This window comes from Lethenteron reissneri, chromosome 61, assembly GCF_015708825.2.
Source record: "Lethenteron reissneri isolate LAM-NWPU_2019-01 chromosome 61, ASM1570882v1, whole genome shotgun sequence".
NCBI lineage: Eukaryota > Metazoa > Chordata > Hyperoartia > Petromyzontiformes > Petromyzontidae > Lethenteron > Lethenteron reissneri.
The window spans coordinates 4,489,946-4,509,793 of NC_083839.1; the positions used below are offsets into that span (position 1 = coordinate 4,489,946).

Here is a 19,848-nt window from a genome sequence, read left to right on the forward strand (position 1 = left end):
TCACAGCCATCGACCAGACATCGATACCTCCTGTCAACCAGATCCCAGCCATCGACCAGACATTGATACCTCCTGTCAACCAGATCACAGCCATCGACCAGACATCACTAGCTACTGGCAACCAGATCACAGCCATCGACCAGACATCGATACCTCCTGTCAACCAGATCTCATCCATCAACCAGACATTGCTACCTCCTGTCAACCAGATCTCAGCCATCGACCAGACATTGATACCTCCTGTCAACCAGATCCCAGCCATCGACCAGACATCGCTACCTCCTGTCAACCAGATCACAGCCATCGACCAGACATCGATACCTCCTGTCAACCAGATCTCAGCCATCGACCAGACATCGCTAGCTACTGTTGACCAGATCACAGCCATCGACCAGACATCTCTACGTTCTGTCAAGCAGATCTCAGCAATCAGCCATGAACTAGATTTCCACCATCAACCATAAATCCACGTTTACTCTTAAACAGATCTCTGCGCTCAACCACGAACCAGGCATCAACCGGTGACCATCATCTATCAACCATCGAACAAAAGGCTGTAATGTCAACTCAACTATGGATCAGACATCACGAATCCACCAAACGTAACTGCCACAAAACACGACCTGTGACAACACATCACCAAAGACGCCTTCACAATCTTCTCAAACACCATTACCACATTTTCACAATCACCACCATCATCATCACCACAAACACCATCACAAGCATCACCACCATCGCTACAAACACCATCGCCACTGTCACCACACTTTGACAAACATCACCACCATCACTACAAACACCATCACCACCATCACTACAAACACTATTGCCACCATCATTACAAACACCATCACCATCACTACAAACATCACCACCATCACTACAAACATCATCACCACCACTACAAACACCATCACCACCATCACTACAAACATCACCACCATCACTACAAACATCACCACCATCACTACAAACACCACCACCATCACTACAAACATCACCACCATCACAACAAACATCACCACCATCACTACAAGCAACATCACCACCACCATCCCTGCAGCCGCGTGCTGACAGCCTCTGCGCTCTCGTGAGGAATACGTCGATTCACGAGGGGGACACGTGGACGGGAAGAGGAGACCAATGGACTCTTCACCAGGACTCGAACTCTGAACGGGGAACACGTCAGAGGGCCGGGTGTTTACCACCACCGCCGCTGTTGTTGTTGTTGTTGACTGACGCTGTTGTTGTTGTTGACTGACGCTGTTGTTGTTGTTGACTGACGCTGTTATTATTGTTGTTGTTGTTGGCTGCCGTTGTTGTTGTTGACTGACGCTGTTGTTGTTGTTGTTGACTGACGCTGACGCTGTTGTTGTTGTTGACTGACGCTATTGTTGTTGTTGTTGACTGACGCTGACGCTGTTGTTGTTGACTGACGCTGACGCTGTTGTTATTGTTGACTGCCGCTGTTGTTGTTATTGTTGACTGACGCTGCCGCTGTTGTTGTTAACTGACGCTGTTGTTGTTGTTGACTGACGCTGTTGTTGTTGTTGACTGACGCTGCCGCTGTTGTTGTTGTTAACTGACGCTGTTGTTGTTGTTGACTGACGCTGTTGTTGTTGTTGACTGACGCTGCCGCTGTTGTTGTTGTTGTTGTTGACTGACGCTGTCGCTGTTGTTGTTGACTGACGCTTGTCGCTGTTGTTGTTGTTGACTGACGCTGTTGTTGTTGTTGACTGCCGCTGTTGTTGTTGTTGACTGACGCTGTCGCTGTTGTTGTTGTTGACTGATGCTGTTGTTGTTGTTGACTGACGCTGTCGCTGTTGTTGTTGACTGACGCTGTTGTTGTTGTTGACTGCCGCTGTTGTTGTTGTTGACTGACGCTGTCGCTGTTGTTGTTGTTGACTGACGCTGTTGTTGTTGTTGTTGACTGCCGCTGTTGTTGTTGTTGACTGACGCTGTTGTTGTTGTTGTTGACTGACGCTGTTGTTGTTGTTGTTGACTGCCGCTGTTGTTGTTGTTGACTGACGCTGTCGCTGTGGTTGTTGTTGACTGACGCTGTTGTTGTTGTTGTTGACTGCCGCTGTTGTTGTTGTTGACTGACGCTGTTGTTGTTGTTGACTGACGCTGTTGTTGTTGTTGTTGACTGATGCTTGTCGCTGTTGTTGTTGTTGACTGACGCTGTTGTTGTTGTTGACTGACGCTGCCGCTGTTGTTGTTGTCTGACGTTGCCGCTGTTGTTGTTGTTGTTGACTGACCGCCGCCGCTGGCTCTCGCTCACCCGGCCACGTTTGGCGAACGAGGCAAAGAAGACCGCCTCGACCCGCCGTCCCTACGGAGCGAGGGGGGGGGTCGAGAACGATAAACAACACTCCGGTGGAGGGATTCAACCGTCGGCTGACCCACGGAGAGACTCACCCCCGCCAGAGGAACGTGGAGTTCCCACCACCGGCCTAGGGCTGGAGTCTGGCTCGGTAACGCGCGCCCTAGCGCGACTTGCACCCAAAAACTGAAATTGTGAAAATCAAGATTTTTTTTTTCTCGAAATATTTATTTATTTACAAACTCGGTCAAAAAAAGTAAAATCGGCAGTCCGCGCGTGCGGTGGGGTAAAGCGTGGGTGCTCGAAACCGCTTCGGGGGGGGGGGGGGGGTCGGCGTGGAAGAGTAGGCCAAATACAGCTCTCGAGGGAACGCCTCTGCAGCTCGCACCCTCTCGCTGAGGTCCCCTTCGGCTGTTGGCGAGCGGCGAGCGGCGTGGCCATTGCAGGGGCTGCTCCTTCACCAAAGCTCGCTGCCGTGTTTGGTGTTTGTGTGCGCGGCAGAAGAGAGGTGATTACGAGCGTGAACTTCGTGGAACTTGCGGTGTGACTTTCGCCGCTGATCTTGAGCCGCCTTCGACCAAACTCACCCGTGACGAGCCCGATCTCGTGGCATCTCGCTCGGAAGCTAAGCAGGGTTTTTTTTTAAATCCTTTATATTAAGTTCGCTTGCTTGCTTGCGTGCTTGCTTGCTTGCGTGCTTGCTTGCTTAGGACCGTACAAATCTTTCGGTCGTTTTTTAACCCACTTCCCGTGATCCAATCGAGCTGACATTTTGCACACAGACTCGTTGTGCGTGACAATTAATGTTCGTGAAAACATTTTCCAAAATGTTACACTTTTTAGGACAAAAATATTATATATAATTACCAATTGCTTAATGGTGCAATGCAATCATCTGACCCATAGGTGGCAGCCATCTCAAGCCAGAGGACGAGAGGACTCTAGCCGCCACGCATATAAAGGATTTATAGTGAAAAACTTTGTTTTTACGGGTTATACTTATTTAAAGCCTGGCAAAGCGCTTGGACGAGTGACCGCCACCACCACTCACACGAGCCAGGTGTTGTATGCTACCGTGAGCAGCGACATCCACCGTTGTTCTTGCCGACCTCTCTCTCTCTCTCCCACCTTCGCCAACCCGCGGTGACCAGCGTGGTGAAGTATGGTCATCCAGCAGTGGATTGCACACGTTGCGCGCGGCTGCGTTTGCGGTGGTGGGAAGTTGGCTGCGGGGTTGGCGGGTCACGCAGAGAGGCTGTGGAACTCCCGAACCTACTGGGATTGCGAATGGCGGCAGTACAGCAAGTGGGTCCGTGAGACAATCCGCGCTACTGCTACCCCCCTCGTTTGAGTGTTGGGTTTCCTGATGGATTTGGCCAAGCCAAACATTTGGCCAAACAGGTGAACGTATCAGGGCCCTCCTGAACGACGAGCCCTGAGACTCGGTGATACTTTTCTTGACGAAGAGCATTAAGGTGTCATCATCATCATTATTATTATTCATTCTACTTGTCTCCTCGTGTATGTACCCGTTCATGGCTTAATAGGTGCTCGCGAACAACACTTGCCCCAACAGTCTTCACGAGTAACCAGCCTGTCTACACACTGCACTGTTATACAGCGAATTGCATTGTGGAGTAAATATGCTAAGATTAAATATTAACTTTTGTTCGATAACATGTTTAATTTTATAATACCAAAGTGTTTTGTCCAGGATAGTACATTTTTAAAATAGCTGTTGAAATGGCTGGGTGGGTCGGGAGGTCGCCTACGTTGAGCTGATACCGCTGGGTTCGAATCCAGGATTCGAACCTTCCAACTGTGACTGAACGAGTTCTCGTTTCAGTAGCGACCTGACCACAAATGGTAGTTCAACGAACGTGGCTCGTCAATTCACAGCAGCCAAATACCTCCCCGAAACGCATGTTGGTTCTAGAGGAGGGGGGGAGCCAGAGGACCCGGAGAAAAATCCACGCGACCACGGGGAGAGAGAGACACGCAAACTCCAGGGGGATCGAGCCTACAACCTCCTGTATACCAGGCGAGGTAGTTAACATCTCTTAGCCACCATGATTATGAGAGAGAGACACCCAAACTCCAAATATACAGCAACAGGCGTCTGGGTCGGGATCGAACCCACGACCTCCTGTACACCAGGCGAGGTAGTTAACATCTCTTAGCCACCATGATTATGAGAGAGAGACACCCAAACTCCAAATATACAGCAACAGGCGTCTGGGTCGGGATCGAACCCACGACCTCCTGTACACCAGGCGAGGTAGTTAACATCTCTTAGCCACCATGATTATGAGAGAGAGACACCCAAACTCCAAATATACAGCAACAGGCGTCTGGGTCGGGATCGAACCCACGACCTCCTGCATACCAGGCGAGGTAGTTAACATCTCTTAGCCACCGTGATGATGATGAGATAGCGACACAAGATACATCTTGACTTTAAGCTTTACTTTAAGTTAACATCGCGCCCAGAGACTTGCACTCGGACCCAGAGACTCAAAGAGTGAATGGTGATGACACAGGGTGCTCCAGTGGAGCGAGTTCATGTTCTCAGCCTGGTGACCAATTGACTACACACACACAATAATAGAGTTTTCCCATTTAAATGTGATAGCATTCAGGTCTGAGAATGATAAATATTATGGGTTGACTTGTAACGCAACGGACATTATGAACTCTCTCGCATGCAGAGCCTGCGACAAGGAGACGTCACCCAGCTGTGGGTACGGGTCTCGTGCAGGGAGCACTGAACCCAGAACACATTCCTCCTGCGGAGGGAGCTGGTAGGAACGTTGGGTTGCTCGGTCAATGGCCAGGGTCAACGGCGGCGTGGTGTATTCCGCAAATATGCCCGACTGTGAGGGCGGGCACAAGCCGGCGTGAGTAGGTTAAACGTTGAGTTTTATAAGGGCACCACGGGGTGACCAGCCCCTCCCCACCAACCCCACCCCTCCCCACCAGCCCCTCCCCACCCTCCCCTCTCCACCCAACCCCACCCCTCCCATGTTTGGATGCACGACGGACGGACACAATAATCTCCTGTGGGCTGGTGGAATCAGGTGGTCCCTACCAGTAAAACCCGAGTTCATACCCCAGCCCGCGGTGTAGCATCATCGGTGGCAAGCGCGGTGTCAACACGGCCAGGCTCCCACTCGCCTCTCCCCCCGATCCTCTCTAACCAACCCCCGCACTGAAATCGGAACACTTCAGCACGGAGAGGCCCACATCCAAGCAGTGGATTGACAATAGGGCTGTAAATCGTTCGGCTATATACGCACACACGCAATTATGTTTGTGGACCCACAACATTTAATGTTGTGGATTTACTCTTCAACACACCGGTGGGCTAAAGTAGTGAACTATTTTGTCTTTTGTCAACGTGACACTTTTTTTACTGATTGGCCGTGTCGGGTGGTGGAGGGTTAACGACACGTTTATGAATAACGCGATTTAAACTCAATAACGTTTATTATGAATATTGGTCGCGAAAGCCTACGTGTTAAACATCATGTTTGTACCGATGAATGCATATACTGTATACGTATTTTAAACGTTCAAATGTGAATCCGTATTAGGAATATGCAATTGCACTTATACGCAGGTCTTCATTTCGTCTGGAGCTGTCCAGGGCCGGGCCCCAGAAAATGTTGTTGCTTTAAACGTGCTCTCTGTATCGTCGTTACCCATTAAACGAAATTGTCCCGATATCCCAAAAAAAAATATTTATATAATGCCATTGCTATGAATGTTCTGATCTTATAGTGGAATGTCAATGTTGTTGTTATATTATGACATGGTCAATACATCTGCCATGGTCACTCCACTGCTCGATGAAATACCCCTCACCAATCCACTCAGCACCTGCAACATGATTCGATTTCATCACTCCATCTCCACGAGCGGTCATTGTCTCTCAAGACACCTTCAAAATCCTTAGCCGATAGAAAACCCCCCCTAATCATTTCTCTGCTTGCCCCTATCACCAATCTGCACCGTGGCCACGACGTCCCTGACCTACTGACCAATCCCCACGTCATCATTTCGGAACGGTTTCTATGGACGCAATCGTTACCAAAGTCATGGAAAGAAGAAAAAAAAACACACCGACCCAGGCGGGAACCAGGGCCGACTCACAAATGTAATGTCACGTTTAAGTGGCCAAACAAACTCGCGCTGTTTGCTTACGATGCCATTAGGCAGGCACCAGGCGACGGAGCACTTTTGTCTGCCCGAGTCTCACCTCCGCACACGCGCTGCCAACTCGCGGTCGGTCGCACCGGAACTCGCCGATTGCGATTCGATCTCAGGGCGCGCCAGGAGAGACGCAACTTTAGAACTCACTCTTTGGTTCTTTCGGTAAAGTCACGTATAAAGATCAAAATAATAAATTAAATTAAATACTTGCATACGACGTTTCGATTGCAACACAAGCAATCGTCATCAGGTATAATGAAATAGCGACATAAAATCTAACCAGAAAAAATTATAGACAGACATATAAGCAGACAGATATCACCAAGTCTATAATTTTTTCTGGTTAGATTTTATGTCGCTATTTCATTATACCTGTGTTGCAATCGAAACGTCGTATGCTATTATTTAATTTATTATTTTTTCTTTATACGTGACTTTACCGAAAGAACCAAAGAATAATTCCTGCAGTCACGAAAGCTCCAAAGTTAAGATACAAGCAATCATCATCAGGTATAAATTAAATAGAAACACAAATCTAGTATACTTAGAAATGTAATGTAATACAACAGAGAGTCGGATAACATAACAGTCAACACCCTATCTGTTTGATTACGTTCTTCCTGAGAATGCTAAATTTGAGAGAGAGATTAAACACAGAACCAAAAACATGGACAGACATATAAGCAGACAGATATCACAGAGATACATAGAGAGAGAGGCACAAAGAGAAACTACGCCTCTGTGTCGAGGCCTTAAATAGAGAGAGGGGGGGCGGGGAGAGAGGGAGCGGTTAGAGAAATGAGCATGTCCATGAGTGGAAACGGTGAGTGGCGAGGTGTAAAAAGTATAACCCGTAAAAACATAGTTTTTCACTATAAATCCTTTATATGCGTTGCGGCTAGAGTCTTCTCGTCCTCTGGCTTGAGATGGCTGCCACCTATGGGTCAGATGATTGTCTGCCAGTATTAAGCAATTGGTAATTAAATATTTAATTTGTTTTCCCTAAACAGTGTAAAATTTTGGAAAAAAAATTTCACGAACATTAATTATCACGCACAACGAGTCTGTGTGCAAAATGTCAGCTCGATTGGATCACGGGAAGTGGGTTAAAAAACGACCGAAAGATTTGCACGGTCGTAAGCAAGCAAGTGAACTTAATATAAAGGATTTAAAAAGCTTGAGAGAGGGGGGCAGGGACGGAGAGCGAAGTGCTCGTTGTTGTTGTTGTGTTGAGTTTGCTATCCCACCCTCCCTCTCTCCGCACCTCCAATTAGCAAGGTTGGCTACGTACGGTGGAAAGAAGTTAAACGTACATACGCATCCATGTGGGCACGTTCATGAAATCCAAGGCAGTAATTACAATTAATTTTAATTTCATTTTTTACCTACGTGACTTTACCGAAAAAACTAAGAGTATGAATCCTTGCAGTCACGAAAGCTTCAAATCTAGAATTACAACATTTATTCAAATTTACTCACAATTCTCACGACGTTTCGGCCGCGACGCAAGCAGCCGGCTCTGTCTACTTGACGGACCTGTTCTTCACCTGAGGACGGCTGCTTGCGTTGTGGCCGAAACGTCGTGAGAATTATTTTATTGTTATTATTACTTCCCTTCTACGTGACTTTACCGAAAGAACCAAGAAGATAAATCTTGGTTCTTTCGGTAAAGTCACGTCAGCAGTTCTGCTGTTTGTTTCACCTGATTACGGTTGCTTGTTGCGATCGAAACGTCGTGATCTATTAATTTTCTTTCTCCGTGACTTTACCGAAAGAACAGAAGAGTATAGTAAAATAAAATTCAGTTTTATAGACATTCTAGATCTCGTGTGCTGAATGTGGCTATCGTCTCAGGCACCATCAGTGACGGATTACCTTCACATAACATAATTCACAGCCGTTCTCATCTCCTTCATGGAAACCTCTCCATTGTACGTTGAACTCCTTTCACACAATTACACAGCCAACCGTGATAGTCGGAGGTGCGGGGGAAGAACACAAAGCAGCTCTAAATAAGTTAATATCGGAACAGCGTTCCAGACGGCCGCAGTAGCACATCTGAAAGCGCGCGATGCAGTACCCGTCTTTGTTCGATGGTTATCCAACAGCCGCTGTGAGGATGACCCGAGTTTGCGTGATGGTTTATGCTCTTTGAGATCGGCAGAGGTATTGTGGCTAACTTGTGTGGCAAGCGCTGTGTGTAATGAGTGCATTCATTCGACAACCGTTAGGCAACGCAGCTCGCTGAGTACTGGACGGCCTTGCGACACATTGCCGGTCACGACGAGGGTTGTCTGACCATACTTCACCACGCCGGTCAGTGCGGGTTAAGGGGGGAGGTGCCCAGGACTGGTCCAAACATCACCCACGACTGATGTGGTCAGGAATCAAACTCGGGTCGCAGGGTTCATAGCATGCTAACCTCATTGGAGGTGACAAATTCTAATTCACTCGTATGTAGATGTCCTTGTAGGGTTAGAGCCGAGCGATGTGAATTGTACTCTAAGGGCTACACACTCGAGCGAAATTCTGTACATTACGTCCACGAAGGGCTAGAGAGCGGATTAGCTAATGTAAATCTGTACTCAATCGCTAGAAATGTACAGAAATCGCCCTTTAGAAACAGAATTTACGCTTCTGATTCTGCGTGTTCTTTTGCGTGTGGTTCCTGCCCGCAGTGGTTATATGCCAGTGGAATCTATCGAACGCTCGGTCACTCACCCTTGTCCCTACATCGACCAATCGCTCACGCCACGCTCCAACTGTGGCACCTTCCCAGCGGCGCAACACCCTCGCCGCGTCACCACTGACCACACAAACATCACCGATAGCCATCCATCGACAGTGCACACGCACATAGATGTATAGCATCTTCTCGGTTCTTTCGGTAAAGTCACGTCGAAGGGAATAATAAAAATAAAACATAATAAAATACAATTCTCACGTTTCGGCCACAACGCAAGCAGCCATCCCTCAGGTGAAGAACAGGTCCGTCGGAAAGACAGCGTTTGAATTGGCATTCAGATGGTCTTTGAAACGACTGCAAACTACACTCGTCTATGAAGCGAATGGCATTCAGATGCTGTCTTTCTGACAGACCTGTTCTTCACCTGAGGACGGCTGCTTGCGTTGTGGCCGAAACGTCGTGAGAATTGTATTTTATTGTTACATTTTTATTTCCCTTCTACGTGGCTTTACCGAAAGAACCAAGAAGATGAATCCCTGCAGTCACGAAAGCTTTAAATCGAAATGCATAGCATGTTGGGGGAAAAGTGTTGTTTGGTAGGAGCACCTATGAAGGCCGGCACGGCACGCGAGGGGCTGGGTGGGGTTTGCCGTCCGTCCCCGCACCTGCAGTGAGCAAGGTTGGCTACGTACAGTGCGCGGAAGCACCAAAATACACACAAACTTGCCTGCCTGTCTCCCCAGCGTCGTTTACACACTGCAGCAGATACTCATTTAAGGCCGAGTCGACTTAGGGGAGGGCCCAGGATTGCTTCAAATATTCGCCACTATTATTGGTCGCAAGCAAGGGTCGCCGGGTTCGTCAGGGCAGCGCGCTAACCGCTGCACCACCGCTCCCCACACACAACAGAGAGCGCACACGCAACACACAAGGACTGACCACCACACACAGGAGGTAATAACGTTCTGGAGAGCCGGTTGTATGTTTATTGCGCATGAATCTGGGACAAGATTAGAACCGCAGCTTCTGGAAGAACCACTTGTTCTTCCCAGTCTTGTACCTGCAACAACACACACACACACGCGCAGGCATGAGCGTGGTCACGTTACCAGCACCAATGTTCCACAATCACCACACACAGCCCCTCAATTGCGCTCCATGCCTCTAGACCGGGGATTATAACCTGCGGCTCTCCTCTTGAAGGACTGCCTAGTGACGTTCTTCATGTGCACTGTGGCTATTAAAATAGATTTTACTGGTAGGAACCTCCTGGTTACACCAGCTCACAGGGGATTATTGTGTCCGTCGTGCAGAGTGGGGAGGGTAGGGAGGGGCTGGGTGGGGAGGGGCTGGTCACCCTGTGGTGCCCTTATAAAACTCAACGTTTAACCTACTCAAGCCGGCTTGTGCCCGTGCCCGCCCTCACAGTCGGGCATATTTGCGGAATACACCACGCCCTGGCCGTTGACCCTGCAGGCCATTGACCGAGCAACCCAACGTTCCTACCAGCTCCCTCCGCAGGAACGTGTTTTTTTGTTTAACCCAATTCGAGTAAAATGGCCCTTCTGTTATTTTGGTTACCGATCCCTGCTCCAGACTCAAGTCGATATTGCTGCCCCATTGTTCGTGCTGCCTATGACATCGCAACGGAATGTGCCCGATCTCGGCGGGCCTCGAAAGCGAAGCAGGGTTGAAAGCCTCAACAGCACCACCTGGATGGGCAACCACCAAGCACATGACACAGACGTCTGTAGAGGCTTCTACTGTAGTCTTTGGTTCTTTCGGTAAAGTCGCGTAGATATTAAATTAAATAAATGTAATCACGACGTTTCGATTGCAACACAAGCAATCGTCATCAGGTGTAACAAACACAGCAAGAAATGTTTTACTGAAGTGGGAGAGATGCCGGAGTTAAGGCGGTTATACAAGTTAGAGAGGGCGGTGATTTAATTTTATTTTATACCTACGTGACTTTACCGCAAGAACCAAAGAGTATGGATCCCTGCAGTCATGAAAACTTCAAATCTAGGCTTCTACTGGGCTCCGTTGTGGGCTGTAAGAAGGCCGTGCAAGCAAAATCATTGTCGTGCTGTCCTAAGCTCCAATGTCAATGCTCCCCACCCCCCCACCTTCAACCAAGCCTCACTGACCAGTGGTGGGCCCCCCCTCTTGCTGCAACAGCAGAGAAAGTTATAAGCAGTAATTCCAGGTCGAAAGTATAGCCCCCCTTAGTACCCAATCAGTGCAGCTGTGAACCCCTTGCAGCGACGGATAAAAAACATTTTTTAGACCACTCTGAATCGGTGGGGCATTATAATCATTACGTAGCTACAGGCTGTATGCAATTGGCTCCCCTGACATGAATTCGGCGAAGTGCCGTAAGTTCCCCAACTCCCTGCTGCAGCAGCAGCAGCGGCGGCGGTGGCCGACTGGCGAGAATCGCAGTAGGAGAGGCGGAGTGTGGAGCAGGTCCATCGATTATTTTCTGTGCGAGGATTCTATAACCGCGTCCGGGAGGAGCCGAACGCGGCCTCAAACCACCCCGGGGTTTTCTCTGGCAAGCGCTTTAGGAGAGGTGGGGGCAATGAGCGTGCCCTCCCTTGCTGGACGACTTGCGTGCGGAAGAAACGGGTTAAGCAGTGAAATTAGTGACGGAACTATTCGTCAACAAAGTGGGGTTTTTACTCGTGTTGCGTCAACGGTGACGATGAGCGGGCAAAAATTATTCAGGTGCATGAGGATGACGACGACTACCCACTAAAGACACGGCTAAGACGAAACGAAATTGCCGAGTCTGAATGAAGGCGGAAACTCAGTTCCCGAATGTCGTTTCGAGGCCTGTACTCAGCAGCCATTCATTTCGTTTCACGAAACGCGGTCGCGGAACAAATCCAAACTAACCCACTGGAGATCTGGAGGGAGTGAGTCTTATAAAGCCAGAGGATTGCGGTCTTCTCATATCGCATATTCTTAGGTTTTATCGGTAAAGTCACGTAGGTAAAAAATTTAAATTAATAAAAGTAAAATAAAAATAAAAATCACGACGTTTCGGAGGCAACACAAGCTTCCGTCTTCAGGTGGAACCGTCACAGCCCGATTGCTGTTTCAAGTAAATGATACAGCTATCGTGCTGTGACGGTTCCACCTGAAGACGGAAGCTTGTGTTGCCTCCGAAACGTCGTGATTGTATTTTATTTTTATTTTATTAATCAAATTTTTTTACCTACGTGACTTTACCGAAAAAACCTAAGAATATGAATCCTTGCATTCACGAAAGCTTCAAATCTAGAATTCTCATATCGCCTCCGTGAGGCTGAGGGAAGTGAGTGCGGTACCACCACCACCACCACCACCCTCTGGGGCCGCGTGTGCCGGGTGGTCACTCACCTCTCCTCAAACTTGACCTTGGCCTCGCGACGCGCCTTGCGCTTGAGCGCTGGGTCCCGGAACACGTCCTTGTTCACCACTGTCTTGTCCAGAGGGATGTCAACCGAGTAGCTGCACCGTCACCACCACCACACAACACCGGTTCCGTTACATACACACCACTACGTACACCACCAACACACACAACACCATTGGAACCTCCTTTGCCAGTAGCAAAATATGATAATTGTTTTTTTATCCTTCTATCTGGCAACAAAACTGACACCTTTTTTTTACAAGGAGTCATGTTTGCATTGACCACAATACCTGCGGTCGGAATGCAAACAAAAAACACAACTCTGATGTCATCTGGTCCAACACCATGTGAGACTAGGCTCTAAGAAAAGCTGTCTCGGGTGTGGACCAATCAATTTCAAGGACAGTGCATACATTATCAGAGTTGTGTTTTTTGTTTGCATTCCGGCCGTAGGTATTGTGGTTAATGCAAACATGACTCCTTGTAAAAAAAGGTGTCAGTTTTGTTGCCAGATAAAAGGGTAAAAACAATCACACACAACACCAACATAACTACCATTACATAAACCGCTACATTCAGCGCCACCATTACCATGACATTCACCACCACACCACTACTGCCAACACTTCCTACACCACCACACACTGAGATTATTTTAAACAACCAAACACACCACTACTACATACACACACACAATCTCTTACGCACATAGACACACACGTTCCCAAACTTACTCGCACAGTCTCGGCGGGTGTCCGTACACTCTCCTTCATACTGATCTCGTGAAGGAACATACACCATCACGCAAACTCCGGTCATCCTCGCAGCGGCTTTTGACTAACCACCGCTTTCAGATGCACTCCTGCGGCCGTCTGGAACGCTCTTCCTTCCAATATTAGGAAGCCACTGGAGCCATGCACTATTACATCTAGAATTGCTCGTTTTAGGTTTGTTGTCCTTTCCCCGCACCTCGGATTAGCACGGTTGGCTACGTACGATGCGAAAAAAGTTCAACACACACACACTCAACACACGGGGGCTCACCGGGTGGGCATGAGGTGGTTGTAGTTGAACACCTTCACGAAGCTCTTCACCTTGGAGCGCTTCGCAAGCTTCTTCTTGCCCATGCGCGCCGTCACCTTGCGCGGGTAGCGGTCGATACCGGCGACCAGAGCGTGCCCGTACGGCCGGTCTGCCGTGCCCTCATCCTGGTTCTACACCGGCAGAGGCGGTGGGGGGAGACACACACTCATACTTTACTACTTGACTTCATCTGAACCAGTTCATAGCTGGCTGCACCGTCTGTAGCGCCCTCCTGTGGTCAGTCCTGATATTTCACGTGACCAAACGTAGGTTTTGTTTGCAGGCTGAACGCACACCACTCACACATGACACGTCTGCCGATTCCTTCACACCTTGCAATCCCCTCTCATCGACCCTTTCACCCCCAAGTTCTTACAACCTCGCTTCGTCCGAGACACGTATAAACCCTCATCTTACACCTTCAGTAGTGAGGCTGTTCAGGTCACCCGGATAATGTTTTTGTACGAGGATTCTATAACCGCGTCCGGGAGAAGCCGAACGCGGCCTCAAACCACCCCGGGGTTTTCTCTGGCAAGCGCTTTAGGAGAGGTGGGGGCAATGAGCGTGCCCTCCCTTGCTGGACGACTTGCGTGCGTGAGAGATGGAGAAGCAGTGTTCAGAGAGAAGTGACGAAAATATTCGTCAAAAAAGTGGGGTTTTACTCGTGTTGCGTCAGGGGTGACGATGAGCGGGCAAAAATCATTCAGGTGCACGAGGATGATGAAGACTACCCACTAAAGACACGGCTACGACGGAACGGAATTGCCGGAATGAAGGCGGAAACTCAATTCCAGAATGGCGTTTTGGGTCTGTACTTATCAGTCGTGATTTTTTTTGTTCGTCTAAAACGAACTCCAACGACACATTCCCACGTGCCCCCCCCTCAACGGTGGTCGTGAGCCACAGCTCATTACTGCGCCTTGAGCGCCGCCGGCGTTAACATCTCAGTGTCGCCAACTCCCTGGAATCTCCGTCGTTACCTTGACGATGACGGCCTTGCGTCCGGCGTAACGCCCCGCCAGCACCAGCACCACCTTGCCCGGCTTCAGGAACTTGCCCATGGCTCTGAACAAGAATACACAACAACGTGCATTCTCATCAGCAAGCCACTCATCTTTTCCCACAAATAGTTGCATCTCCCGCTCGCGCTCTCACTTGTATTATCTGTCGAGCAAGGGCTGTTGTCTTCACTTCATGCAGCCCGTGTCCACATAAGCTTCTAAACGGCCCACAGACAAAACTGAAGCAACTTAACTGCACTAATTTTGAACCAAAGAGTATGGATTCATGCAGTCACGAAAGCTTCCAATCAAGATCGAATATTTTCAACTTCAAAACAACAGTGTTTGTTATTTCACAACGATAAGGTGTTAATGTGTAGTTGCCTACCAAAAAGGTATTTGAAAGTCATGAGCCCTTGGCAAGGTAAAAGTTTCCCCCCACCCCCGGGTTAATATGCCAGAGATCTGTCACTCAGCATGGGTGAAGACTACCGAAAGGGAAACGGTGGAGCATAGTTAACGGAGTTACCAGACTATAAGACGTATGCACCCTTTAACTTTTACGCTCTAATGGTTCCGAACACTCCCCCACCGGGGTTTAAATGCTAGAGACAAGGCTGCTGTCACGACGAGCATTGGTGAAGGGAAGAAAATGGTGGAGCAACGGTGATGGAGAGAGTAGTAGCAGGACAGGCGGAGTGTGGAGAGTCCATCGATTATTTTCTGTGCGAGGATTCTATAACCGCGTCCGGGAAGAGCCGAACGCGGCCTCAAACCACCCCGGGGTTTTCTCTGGCAAGCGCTTTAGGAGAGGTGGGGGCAATGAGCGTGCCCTCCCTTGCTGGACGACTTGCGTGCGGAAGAGACGGGGAAACAGCGTTAACTTTGTTTCACGAAATTAGCGACGAAAATATTAATCGAAAAGGGCGGTTGCTTTATGTTTTTGATCAATGACACCGTACCCAGCGGAACACAAATAACCCACTGGAGTGCGTCTTGTAATCCAGAGCAGTATTCATGTTGGTCACTTAGTATTTACAAATACATTTCGATTTAAAGCTTTCGTGACTGCAGGGATTCATTTTATTGGTTCTTTCGGTAAAGTCACGTAGAAGGGAAATAAAAAAGTTAAACATCATTAAATAATTCTTACGACGTTTCGGCCACAACGCAAGCAGCCGTCCTCAGGTGAAGAACAGGTCTGTCGGGAAGACAGTGTCTGAATGGTGCTTGTTATCTTGGTTGCTGACTATTCAGACGCTGTCTTCCCGACAGACCTGTTCTTCACCTGAGGACGGCTGCTTGCGTTGTGACCAAAACGTCGTGAGAATTATTTTATTATGTTTTAGTTTAATTATTTTATTTCCCTTCTACGTGACTTTACCGAAAGAACCAAGAAGAGTGTTTTAATTTGTTTCATCAAGAGGTGACTGGGAGTGGATGAAAATCATAAAGCAGGACTATGAGGAGACAAGCATGAATTAAAATGCAGGCTAAGATAATTTAGTTCCGTTATTCGAGACTGCAGTGCCCCAAGGAAGACCAAACATGGTAATTTTCTATATATACATCAAAATCATACACCGATTTAAAACTTTCGTGACTGCAGGGATTCATCTTCTTGGCTTTTTCGGTAAAGTCACGTAGAAGGGAAATAATAAAATAAGAATAAAACATAATAAAATACAATTCTCACGACGTTTCGGTCACAACGCAAGCAGCCGTTCTCAGGTGAAGAACAGGTCTGTTGGAAAGACAGACCTGTTCTTTCATTCAGACGCTGTCTTTCCGACAGACCTGTTCTTCACCTGAGGACGGCTGCTTGCATTGTGGCCGAAACGTCGTGAGAATTGTATTTTATGATTTATTCTTATTTTATTATTTCCCTTCTAAGTGACTTTACCGAAAGAACCAAGAAGATCATACACAGAGTTCACCCGATTGGCAGACCTGGGATGAAATATTGAGTCATCACGGGAACTAGCCCACGCGGGTAGACTTCGTGGCTCAGAGGGGAGTTCGTGAGAGACACCGTGCCGCCATGCCCATCGTAGACATCCCCGGATGGTTGCTAAGACCTCACGGGGTGGGTTGAGCCACATGGCTCCCCGATTGTACCGCGCGCAGATTTTAGCAGAACGCCTGCGACGTTCCGCTTCCACGTGTTGGACGCTTCTTTAAGAAACCGAATCAACTTGCTTCGTTACTCGTGCGTTTCCTCAAGAAGATGCGAGCGCGTGGAGCGAGTGAAACGCCGGACATGATCCTGGGTTTATCAACACGTGGGCTAGGTGAGATATCGATAATCGCCGTTTCAGATCACGAGTTAAAGCCACGGGGTTCTATGCACATCATGGCCGTGATATTGTGTGGGTGACGGCCGCAGATCGAGGCTTGGGATAGGGAACACAAGACACTGAACAATGGAAAACTTTACGTTTGGGTTTAAGGATAAAGAGCTAAAAAGCGTATGTGGACGAAGAATTGTGTTAGGGCCATCAAATTGGTTCGTCATAAGACTCCAGAAGTGGGGCAATATGCGGCTCTGTAGCCGCATGAGACTCTTTAAGGACTGATTCGTGACGTTATTGACGAGCATTGCGGCACTTTAAATTACAAAAAAAGTTCTCTACCGAATTAAAACAAAACCCGGCTCTGCTTGTTATTTTGGTTGCTGACTCTCGGTCACAGCAGAGACATTTCATATGGCCATCAAACAAAATAACATTCTCAAACCACCAATGGATAAAGACCCCCTCCACCAAGGATCATCCAAACTACAGTACTGTACCTACCATTGTATCGGCATGATCATCCAAAATACAGTACTGTACCAACCATTGTATCGGAATGATCATCCAAACTACAGCACTGTACCAACCATTGTATCGGAATGATCATCCAAACTACAGTACTGTACCTACCATTGTATCGGAATGATCATCCAAACTACAGTACTGTACCTACCATTGTATCGGAATGATCATCCAAACTACAGTACTGTACCAACCATTGTATCGGAATGATCATCCCAAACTACCTTATCGGAATGATCATCCAAACTACAGTACTGTACCTACCATTGTATCGGAATGATCATCCAAACTACAGTACTGTACCTACCATTGTATCGGAATGATCATCCAAACTACAGTACTGTACCAACCATTGTATCGGAATGATCATCCAAACTACAGTACTGTACCTACCATTGTATCGGAATGATCATCCAAACTACAGTACTGTACCTACCATTGTATCGGAATGATCATCCAAACTACAGTACTGTACCAACCATTGTATCGGCATGATCGCGGGAATATATCGATTGACAGCGGCGTCGTTAAACTAGGACTTTGAACTCCTTAACTTATACCCACTTAAATTTCGATTTAAAGCTTTCGTGACTGCAGGGATTCATCTTCTTGGTTCTTTCGGTAAGTCACGTAGAAGGGAAGTAATAAAATAATAAAAATAAAACATAATAAAATCATTCTCACGACGTTTCGGCCACAACGCAAGCAGCCGTCCTCAGGTGAAACCAGGTCTGTCGAGGACGGCTGCTTGCGTTGTGGCCGAAACGTCGTGAGAATGATTTTATTGTTTTATTTTTATTACTTTATTACTTCCCTTCTACGTGACTTTACCGAAAGAACCAAGAAGATGTATTATTCTACATTATGGATTATGATTATTTCCGCATTTTTCCTCGCAACGCTCCACTTTGGAATTCCCATCGTCTCACTTCACCAATGCAAGGCTTCAACCAACCTCTAATAACATCGTTATCGTCAATTAAAGTATTGGCTCTGCATCGATTACAACTTTTAAGTTACGCTTATCGCAGGCCACTCGGCGTTTGGGCCTTCGCTCCACCAACTGTGGGTTTTAAAACAAAAGTCCCCACACAATTATGAACACCACCACCCACCCGATGTAGCTTTCGGCGTACGCGAACACAATTAACCACCAACGCTGCAGTCAAACGTAAAACATTAAACCAGTTTTTTTAAAGTTATTATGTTACACTGCGGTCACGTGTCGCAGCGAGAGACCATTTCAGCGAAGCCTCGGCCCAGCTCAGGCGAGCGCAGGCTTGGGTCACGTGAACGGCTATCGCATTAACGCCTCCCGCCGTCGACGCAAAAAAAAGACGAAGACGACATCGAACGCGCGGCGCGATCACGCGACGCGCGGACGCCAGACGTGGCGACGATGGCGACGAAAGGGCGAGATCGACAACGGATTGCGAGCGCGGTACCTACAGCTATGGCTGCTCCCACCGCGAGAGCCGGAACGAAGAGGAAGTGGCGTCACCGGGAGAGGCAGTTGGCGCCAGGCGAGTGACGTCACTTCCGGGGAGGTCTGTGGGGGGGATAATCGATTTCCGCCCATAATCGATCAAGGTTCAGAATTCAATAAATTCATCGTTTGGTGAACCGGCGAGTTGATTGGATGATTAATAAATGTATTTACAAAAACCTGAGCACACTGCAGGTCACAACCCCACACACCAACTCACTCAACACACACCAGCCACAACCACTCACCTACTCACCACTCTGCAGGTCACAACCACTCACCCACTCACCACACACCCACTCACCACACTCCAGCCACACCACTCACCCACTCACCACACACCCACTCACCACACACCCACTCACCACACACCAGCCAAACCACTCACCCACTCACCACACACCCACTCACCACACACCCACTCACCACACACCAGCCAAACCACTCACCCACTCACCACACACCCACTCACCACACACCAGCCAAACCACTCACCCACTCACCACACACCCACTCACCACACACCAGCCAAACCACTCACCCACCCACACACCCACTCACCACACACCCACTCACCACACACCAGCGACAACCACTCACCCACCCACACACCCACTCACCACACACCAGCTACAACCACTCACCCACCCACTCACTCACCCACCCACTCACTCACCCCTCACTCACCCACCCACTCACTCACCCACTCACTCACCCACTCACTCACCCACTCACCCACTCCTCCTCCACACCCTCCCCCCAACCCCCCAACTCACCCACTCACCACACACCACACACCATCCACACCACTCACTTACCACACTGCAGGTCACAC

At 48.4% G+C, this 19,848-nt stretch overlaps 1 protein-coding gene and 3 non-coding genes across 4 annotated transcripts; all 4 read right to left on the bottom strand.

Moving 5' to 3' along the window:
* Positions 1-10,179: 10,179 nt before the first annotated feature.
* RPL27 (ribosomal protein L27) lies at positions 10,180-19,072 on the bottom strand. The gene is made up of 5 exons (XM_061576724.1): positions 18,977-19,072; positions 14,691-14,775; positions 13,672-13,841; positions 12,612-12,722; positions 10,180-10,284 (listed from the first exon to the last, which is right to left on the bottom strand). The coding sequence occupies exons 2-5, from the start codon at positions 14,769-14,771 to the stop codon at positions 10,236-10,238; spliced, it is 411 nt and encodes a 136-aa protein (XP_061432708.1). The 5' UTR covers positions 14,772-14,775; positions 18,977-19,072; the 3' UTR covers positions 10,180-10,235.
* Positions 11,708-11,842, bottom strand: LOC133358438 (small nucleolar RNA SNORA9). The gene has a single exon (XR_009757080.1). It is a non-coding gene; the product is annotated as a small nucleolar RNA SNORA9 (small nucleolar RNA).
* Positions 14,168-14,302, bottom strand: LOC133358437 (small nucleolar RNA SNORA9). The gene has a single exon (XR_009757079.1). It is a non-coding gene; the product is annotated as a small nucleolar RNA SNORA9 (small nucleolar RNA).
* On the bottom strand, positions 15,433-15,567 carry LOC133358439 (small nucleolar RNA SNORA9). The gene has a single exon (XR_009757081.1). It is a non-coding gene; the product is annotated as a small nucleolar RNA SNORA9 (small nucleolar RNA).
* Positions 19,073-19,848: the final 776 nt, after the last annotated feature.